Genomic DNA, 24,214 nt, shown 5'->3' with positions numbered 1-24,214 from the left:
AACATGAGTAACTATAAATTTATGCAGTCTTGGTGTTTCTGCTTTTACTTTGGTGTACAATCTAATGTACTTTTTACCAGAATCTGTCCGGTAAGAGCAGCAGGTGAGGCAGTGAACTACTCGAGATATAGCAGAACTCTCTCTTTGGTCTGCTGGATGATCCGCTTGCTTTGACACTGTCAGCGCACCGGACCACAGTTCACTTGCAAGTGGACTCAGACCCCTGGTTTTCAAAGGGTCAAAAGTTTGCTCTTTTGGTCAGTACCAGAGTCCGAATGCACATTTACCAGATTGTCTGTGGAAGTAGACCAGGATTCATTCAAAGTGGACCAAATGGTGTCAGTACGAATACGCCTTCAGTTTTTCATTCCCACACCTGACCCTGGAGGTGACCATGTAGGACTATCCAATACAAATAGAATAAAAAAACTAAAAAGAAGAAAACTTAAAGTGTTGTTATCCTGGGTGCAATATGCATTTATGTTGTTATGATGCCGGATTTACATTATTTGAAAGAGTACATGTCAAACTGACCACTCAACTTACCCATTAAAGAAAGATGTTTAGGAGTTTAAAACTAGTCCAGTTTTCAAGAACGTGCAAAACTTTGAGAAGAGTTTTATAAAAGGCACCTTGTGAATCTGTTATTTACCATCTGTCAAATGCCTATCAAGCTGGCAATGTTACTCCATACAGTAAATCCTGTCTCATGTATCCACAGCCTGCTTGCAACCCACCACAGCATCCCCTGCCCCTCTCTGCCTCTTGTATTTTTCAAAGGTTGCATTGGGTGAACAGGTTTTGATTCTGAGTTTAGTTGATGATTATGATACCTGCTTCTCGGGCTGGGCGATATGACCAAAATCTCATATCCCGACATAGCTCATTTTCTATCCCCATAATGATATACATAACGATATAAAATTGTTTGTTTAATTGTTTGTTTGTTCAGTCATCGGTTATTTGTCAGACGGCTTGGCAAAGGCAGCAGTGATCTCCTTTTATCTATAGCCGAATGACGTTTTCATAGCAGCGTTGCAGCGATCTAGAGTTTATAATGAGCACTTTTGCCACCACTTGACGCTGCTTTTGCGGCTTTTGCTCATTGACTCTATTCTTTATTCTGTATTATTCATCCGGATTCTTGTGCAGTTGATGAATTGAGTTACCAGTAGTTGTGTCGGAGTCCGTTGTCGGGACTGTGAGCTTGTCTTGTCGGTTCCATGTCGGTCTTTTTATATCCAAACCGTATCCATTCATTCATTCATTATCCTAACCGTTTAGTCCGAGGAAGGGTCGCGGGGAAGCTGGAGTCTATCACAGCAGTCTTCAGGCGAAAGCCAGGGTACACCCTGGACAGCTTGCCAGTTTGTCGCAGCAAACCGCATCCATGCGGAATTTCCCCTCTTTTTTGAACAAGCTCATCAGTTTTGGTTGGCTGGTCATCTTTTAGTGAATTACCCTGCTCTGATACGTGTCGCTACCGTCTTTCTCCATGTTTGTTTATATATTGCAACTTGCATATGATAAAGCGCATCTTGACGTAAAATTCTGCGGTAAAGCACCTTATCGTGGCGTAAACAATAGATCTCATATGAAATGATAGACATTTTCTATCGTCCAAATGATAAATATCGTCATATCGCCCTACTCGCTCCTCATCTGTCATCAGTTCCTCAGAATAACTTCTGCTCAATTTCCTTTGTTCTCCTGCCACTTCGTTCTATGGTGCTAGTTTGTGGCGTTGGTCTGTAAGTCAGCTCATCTTGAGTCTTATGGACTGATGAGGTGTTATCCTGCATTTGCATTTGGTTTCTCTCCCAAGAAACAAACTGCGATCATTCATTTGCTTGTTAAAAACTAAGTCAACAGCTCGTCAGTAATATGATCTGATACAAGAGAAAATAAATAGAAAAATTGGCCTCTCAAAGCTCATTAATAAACATTTTATCAGTTTATGGGCTAATCTATATTAAGGTTATTAAAATCCTGCCATTTAAGTTATAAACCAAAGTGCTTTTTGGCCGAGACAGTAATGTCCTTAAGATGAAAGAATCAATAAATCTAACTTAATAATGGGTACAGAGGCCATTAACAGGTGGATCTTTTGACCCCATGTAAAACCCAACCTGGCAGATTTCCTTAATTTTCACTTTCAGATGCTTTTTAACATTAACTCTCAATGTGAACATTAGGCAAACACAAATAAGATCAATAACTTTGAGACATCTCTGCAGTGTGGTTGGGAACATTTCCCACCGTATCTTAAAACATAAGGGGATGCAGACCACTCATTTTCCCTTTCAGGATGAAAACTAGCTGCATTCTCCCACTACAACCTTCACATTTGTTGCCAAAATCAATATTTTTTATATAAGCCAAACACAATGTGGGAAAGGTTCTGCTTTTATTAAATAATAAATTAATTAATCAAACATAATAGCTTTGTTGTTTCATTAGTGTAGAATAAGCCAACCACAGAGCAAAACATTTTCTCTGTATGTGAGTGATAATCATGTAAATTAACCTGGAAAAGTAGGAAACTGCTTCAGCTGGCATCAACCAAGAGCTAAACACAGAAATATTTCAGAAAGATTGAATAACTATAGCTGTGCTTATATTAAATGGTTTAAGATACTGCATAATAACTCAAAACCTCATTGGCTGAAAATAGCCAGGAGGCAAATACCAATCCAAAACAAGTGATGTCAGCTTGTAACAAGATCAAAACTGACAGGAAAAAAGTTTGGAGTTTAATGGTATTTTTCTGTGGATACAAGTTTTTATAGTGAAACCATCACAGGCAACCTGACAAGATGGACATCTTTGATCTAAGCAAGTTTTTTGCAAAACATCCAAGAGACAATATCAAAGACATCCCAGGCAGTGGAGTCATGCAGATGAGATCCCTCCCATTTGGAAATGTACACTGTATGCAGTAGCAGATTTCCCCGGGTTGCAAAGAAGGCTTCGCTCTGAATCAGACCAGGTTTGTTTTATGTCCTTTTCAGTACATTTTCAAATGCAATCAAAGCTAGAAAAGGATTGTTGGGACATTTGTTTGCAAGATTCAATTGTTGTCATTTGACTGCATGTAACATACCTCAATACTTCTAAACATCATACCTCAGAATTCTTGCTCTACATTCTGAATCTAATCTCACATCATTTTAACCATAAAAGACAAGCAGTAGCTCTACAATGTGAAAAAAAAACATATAAATAAAACAAAAAACAACTTTTTATTTTAGGGTTTCATTCACAGACACAAACTGTTGTACATTAACAGCATAAAACTTACAATTAAAAAATAGCAAAGCCTTCTAATCTCAAGGTGAATGGAAAGGTGTGATGGAAATAATGAACAGACAAATTGCACAAAGCCTGCTGTTGCAACAATTTCCTTTGAAAAGTTGAATAATCTTAATCAGCTTCACCTTGTGTGACGAAACACCTCAGAAAGTCAGGCAAACTGCGGAAAAAAGATTTGCATAAATTGTAACAAATCTTATTCTCTGAAACCTTTTGACCTAGAAAAGCACAATGTGGCTTAAAGCACTGTTTCTACTTTGTTCTCACTATCCAACCCTGAACCTTGTTTCTCCCCCCTCACCCCACAATATCTTTGTGTTGTGGAAACTTAATATGAAAGCACATGAAAGGGTTATGGTGCAGTTCCTGATGCTCTATTGTATTCTTCATTTTGCTCTTCAATGGTGTCAGCGGGACTGGTAAGTACTTGTGTAACCTTCAAAGAAATTCATCCGCATCACCCAGTTCTGACTAATTCACGAGTACCTTCCTAAAAAATATGTGCCTCCTCCACATTATGGAAGCACAACCCCCCTGGGTTGTCCTCATGCAGAGCTGTGTTTAATGACTGGGTAATTGTATAAAGTCCTCAACAGGATAATCCTAACTGCTTGCCAACTCAGCCTAGAAAACATTCCATCAGTCATCATGATGGGTAATTACAAGTAATGGACAAATAATAGTGTGCAGGGAATGGTGTGTGAAAGTGGCTTAAGCAGCCTCTGTGACAGCCTCCCTCAACAAGAGCATGCTCTGAAGGGAAAATGTTGTGTTGTATGAAAAGACCAAAAAAAAACAAGGTGTCTTCTTTGTGATGCACCCACTGACAAACACATCTAAAGAAGTCCAATCTATGAACTCCACAGGAAGACGGGAAACCCACCGAGGAGATGGAAAGAGGTCAAGTGTGAAAATGATCAACACAAGCAAAAATTAGCCCCAGAGTGAGAAAAAAGAAACCTTTCCAAGAAAGGTGTGACATTTGAGAAGAAGGTGGGTTTAACTGCTTAAAGGTAAAACTAAGTGTGTAAAACATCAAAACCCTCCATTAGAAATAGTGGCTCAGCAGGGGGGTTTGTTAATGAAAGTGATAAGCAGGTTAATATGTACAAGTCCTTTGGGGACGGGGGAGGTGTAACATGTGAATTGCAGACAGCAGTGAGTGCCTAAAGGTCTCACCCTGTAGAACTTTGACTTTTAACCTGAGTGTTAATGTGCCTATAAAAATACAGACACAATTTTAGACTCTCCATAACCATGCACAATGTAGGGACTTGAAACATGAGCCCTTGAAGGAATGCAGCCCCCCTGACTTCGACTGCATAATGGCCTATGTTGTGGCACACACACACACACCCACTCACTAACACATCCCTAAGGCTGAGGGAAGGTGCTTTCACTACATCACACATACCAATGTCTTTAAGTAGTAGGAGTCCTGTGTGATCACTTTTCACACCAGACATTAAAAAAAAAAAAAAACATTACCTGTAGCCATAAATATACATGGTCCCACTCGAACTTCTAAATCACTAACTTCTTACTTTAAAAACTCCTTTCAACAAACCAACCTTATTTATAGGTGAGTGACTTCATTTATTTATAGGTGTTGGCAGTGAGTATGTGTCATTAAGCACACAGTGGGTTGTGATGCCCCGCTGCCTAGCCCCCATCTGCCCCCATTGGGTCCAGTCATCCAGAAACAGTGACAATGGCTTCGGTTACATGATGTTTTTTAATTCTGAATTAATAATTCTGAATTAAATAATTCATAATTAACGTTTTCTCTTATGAGTTTACATGAAAATAATAATTCCGAATGAAGGTTTACATGAAACATGTCTTACTTAATTCCTCTTTAGAGCGGCGGGTTGGGAAGGGTTCTGACTGGACAGAGGGTGCATGTGACATATGACGTATACCGTAAATAAACAAAGTTCGCTCCCTGCTTCTTGTATTTTCAGTTGTAGCTTGTGAAAACTACCAAATAAATACCAGTTTCGCCGCTATTTTTATGATAATTTTTAAGTACCAGCTCAACACAAGCATACTACTTCATTTTTTGCAACAACTGAGAAGGAGAAAAAAGATAGACCACCAAACACAGGGGGCAAAACAATGCGCGTCATCGGGACAGAACAAGATAATGAGCATGCGCAGAACAACAGAATTAATTTAGAGCGGAATTAAGGTTTACATTAATTTAGAGAAATTAAATAGTTTGGAATTAAAATGCTAATAAACCAACCACTTACATCGGAATTAAGTTTAATTCTGAATAGAAATTTGCATTAGGAATTGAGTGTTTACATGGTCACTTTTCATCAGTTTAAAGCGGAATTAACTTTTATTCAGAATTAAACAGGAATTTAAAACTTCCATGTAAACATAGCACATCCTTACAGAACATCCTCCTAATACAGGTAGGGGGAAAGAATCTGATATTTTAGGGTTTTTGCCATAGGTCATGGGTCACGAGAGATGTAGATGATAAATCTGTGATTAACTATTTTTTTTCTTTTGGTGGGGCTTAAACAGCAATTCACCATTTCTTCCACAGATATCTTCATACACTGAAGTTTAAAACCAGTCTGGGTAAATCGTGTTGCTCAAAAAGCAGCTCCATGCTAAAAAAAAAAAAAAAAAAAAAAAAAAAAAAAGCATAAGCACAAGAACTGATTGATTCAGAGTATTTAATCTTAGCAATCATATCAGTACTGCGTTAAAAATAAAAATTTCCGATTTCTTTTTTTCAGTGGAATAATTTTTAAACACTGTTTCAGACCATATATTCTTATAACTCTGCTGCAAACACTACCAGCTTAAAAAAAACAAATTTCCCTTGAAGCTATGTAACAGGCACACAAAAGATATATCGAGCATACCACCATTGCATTCACTTCAGAGTATTTTCTATCAAAGACTTCCAAATCTGGCTCAGCTGGTTACATGTTATACTTACTATTTTTCTTCAGAAAAAAGTGCAGGGAATGGGGATTAAGTCTCTGTTTACAGCAGTGAAGAAATATGAAAAGATCCACTGAGGAATGGAAAGGCTTCGCTTCTCTGCTATGTGCATTACCTGTAGCCTCTGGCTAGTTTTTTTCAGTCAGCTGCATAATTAATCATGCGATACAGGGACAGGGGATTCTCCGGAGAGGTTGAGATTAAAAGTAACAAAGCAGTGGGGTAAAGTGGAGAGAGAGGTGGGGGAGAACCTCCATCCCTCTCCACTCACTCATCAGCTGAGGCTGAAACAGAATGAAAGCGAGAGAATAAGACGTGTGACAGGAAAACTAAATCAGGAAATTGGGCAGCAAGAGGAGGGGCGGGCGGCATACAGAAGAGATGCTACAGCATAAATACTGATACTTCCTTACACCAACACCCTAAAGTCATGTCACAGACTGAAAGAATCCTGTATGACCGCGTAAAGTTGGATTAAGTGTCATCATACAAGGTCAAACGGGGTAAACGATAAATGGACTTTACTTAAGTAGCGCTTTTCCAGTCTTGCTGACCACTCAAATTGCTCTACAATGATGTCACAATCACCCATTCACACACACACACACACACACACACACACACACACACACACACACACACACACACACACACACACTTACACCCCGACAGAGACATCGGCTGGCTTTCTTAATCAATTTACCATACAGCTACCAATAAAATTGTTTGCACTAAAATAACATAAATACATTTTGATATTAGCATAATAACCTTTTAAATATGGGTTAGGGTTGAAGGGTAGCTGTATTATTCCTCAGGTAAGCTCCATTACGCCTGCTTTAACTGAAGATCAGATAACAGGTTGGTCTAATGGATGATGTGATCATACATAACTGGACTGTATAAAAAGGATTGGCATAGTTAACTTCTGCTATATAGAATTTTCTGATATCCAAAACCTGAAAAGATGAGAAAATGTTTGGTATTCTGTACTCTCCATGTCCTTCTGCTGACTTTGTTCTATCTTGTCAAACTTCATCTCCTTAAACGAACTCATTATGGAGAGGGGAGAGGTTCAAAGATGCTCAAAAAAAGCAATTAACAAACACCATCCAGACTGCAGTATTCCTCTGTGGTACAGTCAGTGGTGCCGTTGCTGCTAGGAGAGGAGGGCAGACCAAATACTTGGATAGCTTTAGGATAAACGTCGGATAATTTGGTTTTGTTTACTTTCAAAGAATTTTTAAAATTTAAAATTTTTTAAATTTTTTACACCACAGTCTTTTGTGTAACTTTATCCACTGCAAAATTTTTATAAAATCCCAGAAACTGCAAGTGTGAGGTGCAGGGTCTCGGGGAGATTAGGGGGCGGTGAGTAGAAGGGTTGTGAACACACAGGCAGAAATTACTGAATTACAGACAGCAGCTCAGCGGCCACTAGCAATACAGAACAAGATACAGATTCACAAAGCACCCCACAGAGCGCTTTTTGAGGTGGAAGACTTTTCCTCTGCAGATCCCCTCAGCTACACAACAAAGTGATGGAAGAACAAGGGGGTCCATATCAGTCTGAACTGTTAGCGCTGTTGTGCTGGCTTGTGGCAGCTCCGGCAGGGCCGGGAAAGTTGTGGGGACTGGTGGTAGGCTGATGCAACCATTGATATTATTGCCACAATTTAAATTTGCTGTATGAAGATCAGCAGGTGAAGATTTAAGTCTGGTGTTACTGTTACACCCCTCCAAAACACAAATCCATCCTATTGCAGCAAAATTTCCTTTAAGGTTTATAAAAGTCTGAAAGTCTGAAACCAGCGAATCTACATTTGGTAAGTTCACATCCATACATATGCACCAGTGGGAACAGTCATTTTTACATCCAGCATGAGGAGGCTGGGTGTTTTTTTCAAATTTTCTCGTGATGTAGCGGAGCACCGAATTGACCCTTTCCTGTTGTCAATAGTCTATCCATTTTTACAATTTTTGTTTACTGCTGCACATCGCTACTTTCTCCATTAATGAATACAAGCAGTCAGATAATTATGGACTTCCTGTTTATTTTTAATTATTTCAGAAAACACTGATATCAGTCAGGAGACATGAAAACCCTGATATTGACAAACATCATAAATATGTAAACAAAGTGAACTGGGGTTTAACCAACAGCAAAGCCTATTTTTACGGTGTCAAAAAGGATTGAAATGGAGCCCCACCCATACTCTTTATCCCATGGGAGGGATATTTCAATCCTCTCTCAATTTCACGACATTTTCCTTCATGCAACCCACAAAATAATTTTATCTTTTCAAGTTTTCTATTTGCTGCTGAGAATTTGCATCAGCTTTTCTCTCTCGTTTACTTTTCTAAAACTCTAAAATTCGCTGTTGTTTGGTTTACTCATTGAATGCAAACAAATAGTACTCTTTGGCACCTCTGCATTTAATCACGTTATTGCCACAACAAAAGTCGCAGAAAGTCACAAATGTGACACTAGCTGCGTTCCTTTACAATTTTTTGCAAAATACTTTATTTTTCATTTTCTTTTCTAAAACTTTGTAATTCTTTGTTGTTTGTTGTACTCCATGCCATCTTTACCGGTAATGAACTGGTCACGACCCCCCACGTCATGTCCGGGGTCATGTAAATGCGAAAAAGGGTTTCAATTACACTTTTGCGACGTTTCTATATCAAAACATCTGAAAAACCACTTCATGAGAGCGTAAAATCTTTTTAACAATATTTGCTTTGGGTTTTTTTTTTTAAACTTTTTTTTAATTGTATGTGTTTCCATCAGTGTTTTTTATTGCCATATTTAGTTTTTGCACAATTCTAGGTGTGACGGAAATGTACCTAATGTCAACATCTTGTATAAGTTGGAGTGTCCCGTCAGGTGATGGAATACAGAACAATACATATTTCTGTTTCGTTATTGATGCTGGTAAGTTACAAGCCCTTCATGTATTTTTACCAAGGTACTGCTACTAGCTAATGTCATTGTGGGACTAGAGGGAAGACATAAACCCCAACCTTTATTGACAAATAAGCTAAAATAAATTATGAAACACAAGGAAAAACTTTCAGAAAATATGGCTGAAAGGAGAACACGGTTGCCTGCAGGCATGACTTTGGTGAGGAGTAACTGCAACTGAAAACGGTTGCAAGAGAGCTTTTCCACTGTAGGCTAGCTAACAAATTAACTGTCTCTGCCATTTTATATAGCAAGTTACAGTAGATTATCTGGCTCAAATGAGAGGATAAAGTAGTTCCTGGACTATCTGCTCGGTTTCTAACATAACTCCAAAATAAACTTCACTGTTAGATGGACTTAACTTACCTGTCCGGCAGAAAGCTGCAACCACCGCATCAGGTTTGAAGTCCCTCATGAATTCTCTCCATCTGGTAAACGCTACCATATTTCTTTTTCTTTTCTTAGCTATTTTTTCTCCCTCCCGTGGGATAAAGAGTATGGATGGTGAAACAGTCATCTTTGCTTATGGAGTCAGTTAATAAGTCTGAATGGATCAGGAAACCTGATTAAAAAGCCAATTATGTTCATCTACAAGTTCACAATAAAATTAGAACACTTAAATCCTTCAGTGTTTAAAATAGGAAACCATCCACCACTTCTTGCTCTCTGAAACATTTCATTGTCGTTCCCATCTCTTGGAGGCTTTCATCGTAAATAGTGAACACAGTCAACTGTTTCATCAAACTTAATGAGGCACAGGGCTGCTTTCATACTGCCGAGGGGCTGTCTTTATTCTTTTCACACTGTCTTTAGTGTGGATTTAGGATTATTTAACTTTGAAAATCTTTCACATGAATTTAAAGTTAAACAACCCACTAAAGGGAAAGTATGAAAAAAATCCCAATACATTTATTATGACCTTTGTAAGTACAAGTTTGAAAGATGAAAGCTGTATGAATAAGACATCCAGGTTGGTACAAGTTCACTCAGAGATGCCTTATTTCTGATCTAGATACTACATGGGTTTCTTGATTTGCTGATTAGATTTCACAAACTAGGGCTGGGTGATATGACAATATATATCCTTAGGACAATAGAAAATGTCTATCATTTTGTTTACGCCACGATAAACAAATTGAATTTCCCCCCGGGGATAAATAAAGTATCTTTGATTTGATTGATATGGTGCTTTACTGCAGTATTTTACGTCAAGATAGGCCTGTCACTGTAACAAATTTTGCCATGCAATTAATTGTCTCAGGAGTTATTGCCAAAAACAATAATATTGCGCTAAGCTATTATTCTTGTCATTTTCACACCCTTTCAAAGATCAACATACTTTGGTTTCTAAAGAACATTTAGCTCGATGTGCAGACCAGTTTATGGTCATCCAGTCCCCAGTCTGCTAAAACAGATCAGGATTTCTCCTGGGGTTTATGTGGTTATCTGGAACATTTGGTCTCTAAACACTTGGAGTTCAGGGTCTAGGCAGCAGTTACATAGTCTATGGTCAACTCATATGAGGAGACATGTTTGGACTTGACCAGAGGTAGAATGGTAAAATTTAATGTCTTTGATTGCCTTCAGTTTTTTCATTAAATTTTTCATGTTATTATAAAGTTGTGGAATTGCTGTTTGTAACATGTATATTTATCCAGGCAATTCATACTGGCTGTAATGTGCTTGCAACATTTTTCAAAATGTCACTTTTTCAACAACATTAAAGGGCAGAATGGCTTTACCGACCACACTGTCTGAGTACACAACATGTTGCCTTGTCCTGTTGGTAGTTAATCTGTCAGTTAAATGCCGATTGCAGATTGTGGATGTCAGGAAGTTTGTTGAGGTCTTTTTTTCCCTGCTGGGATAACTGGAGTGGATGTAAGATGGAAGCTTGTTGTATTACTGAGTTCAGTTAATATAGTCTTAAAACAAATGTGGCACTCGAGAGAGAAAAGAAAGACAAATGAAAATAAAAATTATTGCATCTGGCAAACTTATTGTGCACATTTTTTCTTATTGTGCGATTAATTGACTTATTGCAACAGGCCTACGTCAAGATGCGCTTTATTGCATGCATATATAAAATGAATATATCAACAAAATGGAGAAAGACGATAGCAGACCTGTTTCAGAGCAGAGTAATTCACTAAAAGATGACCAGCCAACTAGGGATGCATACCGATATCAGTATCGGTATTGGCTCAATACCAAGCGTGTGTAGTCATACTTGGTATTAATAAAAGTGTACAGATACCACAACCAATGCCCGATACCAAATTGAGTCAGTTTTGTTGAAACAGGGATACATGGAAAACCTGCAGGACATCAGCCCTCGAGGACCGACTTTGGACACCCCTGGACTACATATTCCAACACCAAAAATGATCCTTAAACTTGCCTTCCTTTTTCCATCTCACATGGAACAATAAACTGTGAGCAATGCAAGCTAGGGTAATGTCCACTGTTTAGTCAATACTGAAAAAGTGTTCACACTATACTGTATGTTTAATCAGAGGCAGATGCTACTGAGACATTTTAAAACACTTTTTGCTGTAAGCTTTAGCTTTCAAATAACCCAATTTCCTGAGAGAAGAACATTTTTAACCATTAAGTATGTTGTTTTCTGATGTATAAGCGCTCACAAAAAAAACAAACAAAAATCCCTTTCACATAAAGATATACTCAGCAACTACACAAAGAAAAGGTCGATGAATGGTGATATGTAACAGACCCTTTTACTGGCACTTAAAGAGAACAGTGCCCCGTAATGACTCCCATGACAGCAATAGCGAGTCGGGTGCAAGAGCAGTTGAAAAGGGTCAAACGTTGGTCATTTAAGCTTCCTCAAGTGGGTTTGTGTCTAAAGCCAGATTTATACTCCTGCTGCATCTGACTATGGTTGGGCCAGCGCACATGAAAAAAAAAAGCATGTATAAGAAACTGAACGTGGGCAGCTTAGTGGTCTAATCTTCAAGAGAGAAGATAAATTCTCTGAATTGACAAAGTTGGATGATTAATGTGACCAGTTTCTTAACAAGTGGGGGGAGCTGCATGGAATAACATCTCATTTCTCTGTGATGAAGCAGGATTGTCGACTCTGTTTACTACCAATTACTGAACAAGGGCTTGCCTCAAACCAACATTTACTCAACGATGATATGAGTCAGGGCCATTGTAATTCACAACGGAGTTGAAAGAAGAAGTAGGCGAAGAGTGCTGGAGGGATGCTGCCGCAACAAAACACCATACCACATGCTCAAGCTCTCGAGACTTAGCATATACACAATTCTAAGATCCTGTTCATACCTAGAAGCAACTCCAACTCAGATTGGGCCTCTTTCAGTCAGGAGTACTGTGGTTTGAATCCAGTGCCTTCATGAGCCAAAATGTCCTCAGAAAAAAAAAAAAAAAATCCAGAGTAGCCTAAATGTATTCGAGGATGGATGTAAAGACAAAAACTGCTTAAACAGGGGAACGAGAAACACATTGTAAAGTTCTATGGAGAAGCTTTTACCCTATTTAGAGGTAGTAAATATTGCCACAACCTTTAAGAAGTGCGAATGCTAACATGCTAAATGCTAACAGGTGCTGGGAGGATCATTCAGTCACCGACTTCACTTCCTCCGGCAGAGTCCCACACACACCTGACCATTTTTTTAAAAGGACTGCTCAGTTTCCTTTGCTTTGTTTTTTTTTAATCATCTTACATTGAATAAAAAATCTTTTATTTAAAACAAGAACCTAAAACGAGCAATGAAATGGTGTTTTTACATTTAAGAGAAAACTTAGCAAAGGGTCAATTTTACACTGTATCTTTGGTTACTTGCAGCCCGCCACAAAATCTTCATAAGTTAGCATTTTTGTGTTGCATTTAAAAAAATGCTAAAGGTAGTTTCATGCGGTTTCATTCCATGTGCATAAAAATTCTTATTTTTTCTTTAGTTTTTTTTGTTTTGCACTAACAATGATTCCCAAAGAGATTTTTGTTGAAAAATATAGCAAACCTCCGCTTGGTGTGCAGAGGATCCTGAAAGAAATTTGAGGAAATGGGACAAATGTAGGACAGAAGAACAAGAAGAATTTTATCTGAAACTGAGGTTTTTAAAAAAAAAAAAAAAAAAAAAAAAAAAAAAGGTCCAGTAAAACCTGACACAGGACCTGAGAGACACATTTTGTCTTTCAGTTGATCCATTTACTGTTCAATGAGGCCTCTGCAGAAATGGTTTCTATGGAAAATGGCTGTCAAGAACCCTATTTTGGTGAAAGGGAAGTGGGGATAAAAAAGCTGAGGTATGCCAAATGACACCAGAACTGGACTGAAAAGCATTTGCAACAGGTTTTAGGCAGTGATGAATCCTCCGCAGAGCTCAGACCTCCACATTATTTAAGAGGTGTGGGATCACTCTGAAAGAGAGCAGAATAAAAAGGCAGCTAGAAGCCACAGACAAGTTTGAAATTTCCCTTAAGATGCGTGAACTATTCCTGAAGGCTGCTTAAAAGAAATTACAAAAACAACATGTCTAAGAAGATTCAGACTGCCTGTAAGATAAAGGCAGTCATACCAAATGTTGGCTTTCAAACTTGTTATAAAAGTACAAACTTTATTTTTGTGTTATAGACTGCATTTTCACATACAATACGATATATGAAACATGATGGGTGGCTCGGGACTGTTTCCACATTACCATATACAAGAGCTGATTTGCACATTTGGACTCATGCGGGCCGGTACATTTGTGATAGGATCACACAGCATGTGTGCATGTCAAATATTCTTCACCATCTTCCACTAATCATGTCATAAGAGGAAAAACAAGCAGCACTGTTATTTTGGTCGAAGCCTCAAATCATAAAAGCTGAAAAGGTGACAAGCTAAAGTAGAAAAACAAGACCAGCATCAGTGGTTGGTTAATTTAGTTCAGTCATCCATCAGCAAACAATCACTCTGTGCAAGCAGATATGAAGTATGGCAACAGCCCAGTGGGAACCCCCTTATACTTTTCCCCATACATCCTAACACCCACAATAAAGGCTTAATGTGCTACACTCCCTTGAGGTTACTACATATTGGTGTGTGAGTGTGTATGCACACAGTAATCCTCATGTGCTTTCGTGCCCGGGACTCATTTGTCTTCATTATAATCATACAGAAGAAGATCTGTTATGGCTCATGGCAATTGTTCTGCCTCTCTGTCTGGCTATAAAATGCAACTTTACTACCTGGGTGTTTATCATGCCACTTTTCAAAGGGCCACAAACATTAAGGGGGGGAATAATGCCTCAATAAAAACTAGTCCTCCAATATTTCCACAGGGAGAATGAAAATTTGACAAATAACCCCGTTTATAAAGCTGTTAAACTTTAGATGTATGTTTATGGAGTGGTTTTTGTCAGAATTCTGTTTAAAGTGGAAACCTTCTGACAAAATGGGAAAGCTCTGAGCCAATCACATGCTCAAACTTGCCACTGAGCTTTTGTTTGGGTGATAAACATGCCATTTCAATCCTGTTTGCAAATAAATTAAACAAAATTGAACACGGAAAGGCTTTTTTTTGTTTTTTTTACAAACGTTCTTCTCTTAGCACATCAGAAAGCAAAAACTGCAAGCACCACAGAAACCCTGGAAGCATGACAAAGTCGATGCTAACAAACTTGGACAGAGAACGGATTTTCCAGGCCCAATTATAGCAGAAAATCTCCCAGCTTAGTCCTAAAGAAAAATGATTGAGACAGCAGAGCTATGTAATCACAAGGCAAGGGTGTCGCGAGTGTTTAATGTGCACCGAACTGATCAAAGCCTGAGATATTATTCTCTAGCTCCTATTCGCTCTCACACATACCTACCCCAAGAACAACACCTTTACACCTCTCCAGCAGGGACCACCGTGTCTGCATGTGGATGGGGTTGCAATGTTATAACAGATAAACAAGCCTCAATTATAAAAGCCAGTGAACCGTGCAGTTATTTCACTAGCAACACTTCAAAAGCAGGGGTCAGATCTCAAGGAAAAGAGAGTCTGATTATTTCTAATTGCCTTCCAGCTAGTTGTAAACCACATCACAGGTGGGAAACACACAACTGCAGACAGGTTCACTTTGTTTCCCTCCTCTCGGCGTGACGCCCATTACATTTCTGACCACCGTCTGAGCAATTCATCTGGATAATCAGGACCCTCAATACAAGTCTGCAGGTGACAGCAAATTTCCTTAATGAAGAGAGGAAAACTATTTCTGAATAATGAAGAAAATAAATATTCTGTTTTGAAAAGAGTGTGTGTAGATGAGGTCCGTTTGCCAAATGACGCAAAAACAAACGCACCCAGGTGGTCCATTATGAACACAGGACTCAGACACATTTAAACACGGATCGGAAAAACTCAGAGCAGATGCAACATTGGCGGTGAAGTTGACATGCAGATCCCGTTTCCTAAACCTAAATGCACATCAATATGACAGCTGAACGTATAAACATGTAAAAAAAAAAAAAAAAAAGCGAGAGACGTGGGTGGGGCACTGTCCATGCTTCCCTCCGGTATGTGTGTATTATAGTGGTGCAAGACTGGAGACTCCCAGGCCTATAATTACAGCCTGGTGGGAGTGAAGCTGATAACAGAGGCCTGAAGATATCAATGCCATGACGAGACAAGGAGTGGAGAGGAGGGGAAGAAAGGGGGAGTACACAACATTACACCTTATCAAAGACTGGATTTTCGTACTGACACTGCTTTTTAATTTCCTCCTTGATAGTTATCTAATGACCCACACAGCTTGTGTACATGTGCACGCAAGTAAAAACAAAGAAGAAAAGCTGCACAACTAAGCTTACACGGTTACTGCGTTTCAATTAGGTATAATAATTCAATAAAAAGCGATGTCAGGCAATACCAATTCTCTGAAATGTCACATAATCATCCTGATTAAGTTACCATAAACACTTTAAGGTTGTAATTGCATTACCTCAGCTTGTTTAAGCATCCGTTTCTGCGTTGACTATTATTACAGAGGCTACAGATTTATGACGAAGCTCGGGCTGTTGCGCTAACGCAAAGAAAACAGCAACTCTGTTTCTACATTGTGAGCATTTATTTATTACATATTTATGTATATTATGTATAACGTGTAACATTCTCAGTTCACTTTAACTAACCAAGAAGTCATTTTCCCAGTTTAGATGGCGGAACAGCTGATTTACTGTTACAAAATGCAAATTGTTTATTACTACTGAAAATAAATACTTGCATTTCTGCTACCTTAGAATGATCTGTTTGGATTCACAGATGGTGTCGGTCCTTATCCATGCAGTCGAAAATATTTCACTGCCATGTTCTACGGCAGCACATGAGGGACAAATGAAATACTAACTCTAAAATATCCTCTGCGCAAGTAATGTACTGAAAAGCTTTCACTTTAGTTTTGTCTGAATTTGCTGCTATATGTTGTCTAGTCTTATATACTGCTTTTTTAAGCTTCTCTCATCTAACAGCTCATTTAAATCCATCCTCTAACAATATTCAGTTTAAGGTCATAATCAGGTGTTTTTGTTTGTTTTTTCATTCATCCATCTTGCATACTGTTGAAGCTTTTCCTTCTTTCACTGCGAACAAGTGGAACTAATGCCCTGCCCTGTTGACATCACAACAGCAACAATAGCTTACACTTTACAGATGACGGTCTCTAGAGATGTGGTTTCTTTCAGCTTTACACAGCTCTGTTGCTATGGGGACATGTCTCACAGTGAGGAAAAAAAAAAAAGGAAAATTAGGAAACATTGTCCTTGAGGCCCGCTGTTCATTGGTGGACTATGATGTTCTGAATGCCGTTACAGCATTCAACACATTCTTCTATGTTCCACACTGGAGCCGATCCAGTCTTTCTCAGCAGGAAGGAAGTTCTTCACAGGTTTGCAAAAAGACTACAATTTTCCACAATATTACGTCACTTTTCACATATATACCTTCTGTAGGGTTTCTAAGTTGCAAACTTCTGTGCTTTTCTGTCTGATGTCCTCAGGAACGACAGAAAAACTCAACTAAATCCGTCCATACAAAGCTAAGCCTCTAACAGATGTACTTTTATGATAACTAACCCATTCATTCAGTACAGGATGACCTTATCTTTGAAATGAGCCAGTGCAGGGAGAAAGAGGAAGCTGGTTGTCTGAGCACACAAGGGAGGAGTGGGGGAGACAGTGTCATGGACACCGCATGCCCCACATACCCATCCTTGTCCCAGTCTGTCAACCCGACAGTGAGGTGCCTGTCTCTTCCACTGTCTCTCTGCCCCTTTAGCCTCCTGCTCAACAAGAGGATATTAGCATTAGTCGGGTGGTTGTTTCCCAGTGAGGGACACAACTCACTTCCCAATTTCTATAACAAAAGCAGAAGCTTAAAAAAAAATAAAAAAAAATAAAAAAACAACAACAACCTCCAACTCCCTGTAAAAGTCTAATCTAGCCCCTAAAAACCATTACACTCCTCAAATGTGTGTAACAAAACAGTTTGAAAGTCTGCAGCCTTGCTTTGTAGCTGTAATAACGTGATAATGAAGCTGGCCGACCTAAGAGCTGTAGTTTAAAGTCGAGGACTGCAGAAGAGCTGCTGAAAGAGTGCAGTGGCCTTAAGTGCTGCTTTCATTTTCTCTTGTTTATTGTAAAACAAAGCACGTGCCTCAAAGTGGCTCATTAGAGAAATGGGAGTCACAGCATACTTCTAGACTGGCAACTTCTTGGGAAACTTTTATGGGCCGAAGCACACCGTGTGAGGACTCCCGTGAAGGTTTGCTATTATTTAAGAAAAGAAAGTTTTTCTTCTTTTTTTTTTAAATTTTTTTTTTTGGTAGTTTTTCACAATAATGTTTGTAAATCTACAAAAAATACACACAATAACAATGTGTGTCCTAGGTATCACTTTCATCTCTTTGAGCGTTTTACAAGCTTAAATCTAGTCTGTGTGTAACTCGTAAAGAGTGGGCTTAGTTTTTGAGCAGTAACGCCTTGCCACTGTGGGCAGAAACACTTTTGAGTGTAATTAGAAAGCCATAACAACTCTGCCAGAACTTTGCACGCGGGGGGTCTTTAAACGCAGCACGAGAAGGAAACACGCAGTCAGCACACAAACAGGTAAACACAAGAGTTAGCCTCGTGTCCCAACACAGCTGTGCAGCCAAAAAAGTTCAAAAGGCTTTTCTAATAATAATATAACGTAATTTTCTTCACGGTTGCGAGATACTTACCTGCGAAACAAGTGGAATGAGCGTCTGCTCCACTGAGCGAGTTTTGATTTCCAGGCCGGAATCAAAGTTACTGTTGCCGCACGGAGATGAAGCCATTCCCGCCGAGGCTGACACACACAATCACGACGCAAGGCACCTCTTGAGTTTCCCAAAAGCTCTTTTCTCTGCTGTTTCGCGGCTGCAAGCTGGTGCGGCGGAGTCGTGATTACACGCTGGGATTTGTCACTCGGTTACACGGGCGTGAATCGAGTGTCTCTCCACAACAAGCACGCTGTTTTAATCCACTCCGGCTCGGTGGTTGCGCCGCTGCGCCCGCTAATGTCCATGTAGTTTACTCAACTACGGCAGGGAGCGGACTGCAGCACACCACTGTGGGCAACCACACTCACACACACACACACAGCGCGCGCGCACGCACAAACTGCACGGCACTCTGGTTTACACTACTGGCTGCTAAAGTGGCGCACGAGACTGTGCGTGGTGTTCACAGTGACTGTTTTTCTTTTCTTCTCTGAAACATTTTGCAGTTTAACTACAGAGCTGAACTAAATGATTAACAGTAGCCTGACACATTGGTGACCTACAGCCATCTTTTTGTTAGACCTTTAAAAAGAGATCTGATGTTAGAGGTTTAAAAATGGACCTTCCATTTGTGCACATTTAAGATGAAAAATAGTAGAAGTTTGGGTGTTAAAATGTATAATCCAGACAGTATCTCTTAGCATCCAAATAACCCATCAAACATGGCTACACTGGCCCAAATTGAACTGCTGGGATACAATGTCTAGTATCTGGGGTTGTAAAATTTACTTTTTGTTTACAAGGGGAAAACATTAATGGAAAAACAAATGTTCCTAAAACATGATAACTGGATTTGTTCCAAGTAAGCATATATTTATGACTCTGTAATGTCTTTTTTTTTTTTTTTTTTTTTTTTAAATAAAAGTGGCTAAACTGCAAATGAACACTGGCATAAAGTCCAACGGGGCAACCGCTGCTGTGTGAAAAAAGTTGGAACTGAGATTTGTTTGAATTCCTTGTTTTCACACAAACAGAAAATTATCTCCCACTGAGATATTTTGAATAGCTGACTAAAAATCTGATTACAAAAGCTTAGGGGCAAATCCACAATCATTTCAGTCAGACCTGTGTGAACAGTTGGGGATAAGTGTGGAATTCTGTTGTTGTCGTTGTAGAGCAAAGATGTTTCTACATACATAATATAAGCTGCACTTCCATTGAATTTTTCAAACATGAGTGAACTAGCAGAAATCTTATCCTCTGAAACAAATTCTGCATGCAAAATGAAATTTAGTATAATCAGTCACATATTAGACAAACCATGATAAGATGGAATATTGGAAGAAGGACATCTTTTCAGAAAGTTTTTCGTCACTGTTAAGCACACCTTTCCTAAAACAAAAAAGTAGTTTGACCTATCTTTATTTTTTTTTTTTTAGCTCCATTGTGTTTTTGATTTTTATTTCATGTCCCACATCTGGGTTCAGCTTAGGCTTTTCTGTAGCCCTCTTTCTCTTCCTTCTTGGTGTACTTGCTGGTTTGCTGAGGTTCATTATCCCGTAGAAAGGTCTACTTTCAACTTCTTTCATTTTATTTAACAGATGGTCTCACTAAATCTTCAAGTGCACTTTGATACGATGTAGCATTCGTAGATTAATCAGTGGCTGCAAACTGCTCAGTCCCCGAGGCAATGAAGCAACCCCAAATCAGAACAGATTCAGGACCATGTTTCCCAGCTAGTATGAGGTTCCTTTCTGAAAAATATGTCTTTGATCCTAACTTAATACGTTCTGTAAGACTGTAGTCAGACAACCTTTTCTTTGATTTCTCTGTCCGCGTCCCATTATTCCAAAATCCAAAAGTTGCATGGTTACTGCTGTGTTTTCAAGTTCTTTTAAGGAAACAACGGGTTTTTTTTCACTGGCATGTATGCCAAAAAGGTGGCGTTTGCCTGATTTCTTTGGAAATACAAATTATATGATTGTTAGCTAAATAAATTGGCAGTTTGTCTTGCAAGTTTGTAGACTGTTGACAACACACACGCTTCAGTAACAATCAAAACAGCAGTCGCTAAATGTCACATGTAAGTTACAAAAGACACGAAGGCACACCCACATCTGTCAGTGACGCTTGATCTGAAACTCCATGTTTTGCTGTTATATGATGCAAGGGTGTAATAAATGTAGGGCTGATCAAAGACAACAAGGTGTCACCCTGATGTCATTTGTGCGCTGCTTTTATTATGATTTCAGTGATGTTGTACTTTTCTGTGGTTCAGAGATGTGATAAAAATCCATCCATCTCTGTGAGATGTAATGAGTGTTTCACAGACCTGCAAACTGCAGCCAAAATGCCCCAAATCACTTGGTCTTCACACTCCCTCACCTTGTCCTGGTTCACCAAACTTATGGATATAAAGATGAAAAAAGACTCAAGCTTCAGCCCTGTGGAATGAGTTTAAGCTGCTCAAAGCTATCAAAACGCTTCTCCAAGTAATATGTCGCTCCTCTTCCTATTTTGTGACCCTGTGATTTGTATCAATAACAGCACTGCATATAGTTTATTGCTGCCTCTGTCTGAGTCCCAAATAAATGATTTCCAAAATCTCTGCATCCTCAAGTGGCTCCCGAAGCTATTTCTAACTTTACAAGTGCACTCCTTGGATGACAAGTGGTGCGTAATACTTCATATTACAAAATGCAGCAGATGGTGGAGAGCAGATATGGCTTGTAAGCACTATGGCAGTGTTAGCGATGGCCTTTCCTGCCTGCTTTATCATCAGCTATGGTGGCCGGCTCACACCCTGTGTCAGCAGTGGACTTGGTCACTGTGTGTCTCTGTGTGTCTCTGTGTGTGGGTGCGTTAAGGCTGTCTGGGCCAGCCAGTATTTATTTAAAACTCCACAGCTATGCTTTACTTTAAACCTCCCTGTTTGCATAGGTCTCCCTCCAAACACACGAAGACATGTACACAACTCACACACATTTCCAGTGCATCATTATAAAGGTATGCATTTGGGCGGACAAGGTTGTGTTCCACTCTGATGAATGGGCTCACTACTAGCGCGATGATATCTTGGGTTTATTGTTTGTTTTGTCATCTGATAAGAAACCCCACTCAGACTACTTGCACTGTGCTTTATTAACTCGTGTTTGTTGAAATTGTTCTGGTCCAAGTAGATAAGTTTAAGAGGAAGACTACGATAAGACCTATGATCATCCTGTTACGTTTCAGAGGGGACAGTTTAGTTAACAACTTGACAAATAGCTTCCGAACCACTGTCTCAAATAGACAGTCTGCTCTCGCTGGGTAAGAACAGACTAACAGTGTCTCATTTGTTCTTGAATATTTATTATTTACTCTCTCTGAGCTACATTGTATTTTACAATTTGCATCAAACTTGACACAAGCGGCTGCACGGTGGCGCAGTGGTTAGCACTGTGGCCTCACAGCAAGAAGGTCACTGGTTCAATCCTTGGCTGGTTTGGCCTTTCTGTGTGGAGTTTGCATGTTCTCCCCGTGTATGCATGGGTTCTCTCCGGGTACTCCGGCTTCCTCCCACCATCCAAAACACATGCATGATAGGTTAATTGGTCACTCTAAATTGCCCCTAGGAGTGAGTGTGAGCGTGAGCGTGAGTGGTTGTGTGGCCCTGCGATGGACTGGCAAGCTGTCCAGGGTGTAACCTGCCTGTCGCCCAAAGCTGGCTGGGATAGGCTCCAGCTTCCCCATGACCCTGAATTGGAATAAGCAGTTTGGAAAATGAATGAATGAATGAATGAATGACTTGACACAAGCAGGAAATCCCATTTGAGTCTTTTTATTTTTCTCTGTCCAAGTGTGTTTTTTCATTAAAATAAGAGATGCCTATGCACGGTGTGATTATGTTGCTAACAGCTGATATACAGTCTCCTTCTGTGCTTTGGAACTTCTCACTTTTCTTTCTCTTTGGATCATTCCTTCTGTTTTTCAGAGCTCCTGCAATACGGGTCACTGACTCGAAAGAGTTACTCATTTTGCATACTGCAAAACATAAAATGAAGGAACTCATGAGCAGATAGAAACTGGGGATTCAGAAGTATACGTTTTACAAAGTTGGCAAAACTTCCAGCACAGAAAAAAACCCAACAACAATTAATGCATTTAAAAGAGTGCTTTTAATACACATGCTTTTACATGATAATGACTGCCCTTACAAGACTGTGCAAGATATGGATTTATTTAGTAAGAAATGGCCCTCAGTTTGTTCGCGTGTAAAAATGTGGTGTCCTTGTCTGAGACCTGGTGCTGAACTCACCCTCTTAGCACGTCACAGTGACCTGGGAAGACCTCTGTGGAGGAGAGGAGTTCAAACAGAGGTCAGACCAATGTCTGTTGGGCCTTACAATATTTTTACACACTGACCCTGAAAACTTTTGAGCTACTTAAACTAGTCGAGTTTTATTTGTGTTTATAAGACAGTTTACTCAGAAACAATCAAGACCTTAGATTTTTATTTTATTTTATTTCAGGAAAAGCCCAGTGTCTTAAATGACACTTGTTTATATTGAAAATGCTAAACTAACATCTGTTATTATCAGCGTCTCCTCTTCATGACATTTTCAGTCAGAGAGATCTGAACTGCAGACAGTTCCAGTGAAGCACACTGTGATTGTGAAGACAGGCTATGTAAGCAGTGCAGAATGAGGTCTGGCATTTTCCTGCTGAAATAAACAATCACCACTTTGGGAACATAAATGTTGGCAAACATCTCTTCAGAATTCCAATGTAGACCTTTACTTAAATGGTTTATTCAAACATAAGCCGTGGGCAACAGATTGCTGACATATCATCATGAATTCTTACCTTTCATTAACAGAATTCTGGATCTCTTTCTTCCCTTTGGCACATTAGAAACAGAAATAAGCTCTTCCCAACAGCAAGCTCAAGTCTGACAGCATGTGTCTGGTCATCTGAGTAAAGGTTACGAATTCAGCCGCAGACTTGACATATGCAAGATGTGTAAAACTATTTCAAGTTCCATTCCTGGATGCAGCATTAGATTGCGTTGATGGAAAATAAATTTCCATGACTGTCATGAGCCCCTGTGGCTCCATTGCTTACTCAAGCGTCATTACATGGAGGAATACATGGTTTTTGTAGAATTTACTGCTAATTCTCTGCTAAAGTTAGTCAAAAAGTTGTACTTGAAAGGACAAAGCCTTTAGTGGATGCTCCTAATTATACCGAGTCCTTCACCATCACCTCCCACCAGCTGAAGACAAAGCGAGGGAGCCAATTTGGGGATAGAAAGCAAAATTAGTTTAGTGATGGCTGGTTTCATATTTTTTATGTTTGATGTCTTTGTTTGGAGATAAATACCCTGGTTTACTTGCCATAACAGCAGAATAAGCATCTAATAGATATCAGACGTTTAAATATCTCTAAGTAAAAAGTAAAATATGGCAGTAGTGGTGAAAAGGAGAGAAAGATGTGTCTGTTGTTTGTGCCTGTCCTCCTGTCACAGAGGCACCCACAGGGAAGAAGGTGATTTAATTACACTAAAACAAAACAAGGTGGCAGCAAACAAGATGTCCTGTACAGTTATGTTTGGCTTTTCTAAATTTCTTTTGGTATCTATTCATGCAAATCTACGTAATAGATATTTTTTAGGACAAGACAAGTGTATTTGTATAGCACAATTCAACAACAGGGTGAATCAAGTTTATTAAATAA

General features: G+C 39.3%; 1 protein-coding gene across 1 annotated transcript in view; it reads right to left on the bottom strand.

The window, feature by feature from the left end:
* ctnnal1 (catenin (cadherin-associated protein), alpha-like 1) overlaps positions 1-18,790 on the bottom strand; it is a 54,613-nt gene extending 35,823 nt beyond the window's left edge. The window contains exon 1 of the mRNA XM_079258475.1: positions 18,479-18,790. Coding sequence (XP_079114601.1) covers positions 18,479-18,574 — 96 coding nt within the window. The 5' untranslated portion in view covers positions 18,575-18,790. The remainder of the gene's footprint in view (positions 1-18,478) is intronic.
* Positions 18,791-24,214: the final 5,424 nt, after the last annotated feature.

This window comes from Telmatherina bonti (genome assembly GCF_933228915.1).
Source record: "Telmatherina bonti genome assembly, chromosome: 19".
NCBI classification, from domain to species: Eukaryota; Metazoa; Chordata; class Actinopteri; order Atheriniformes; family Telmatherinidae; genus Telmatherina; species Telmatherina bonti.
The sequence above is the reverse complement of the archived record's forward strand: the minus strand, read 5'-3'. Positions and strand labels throughout refer to the sequence as shown.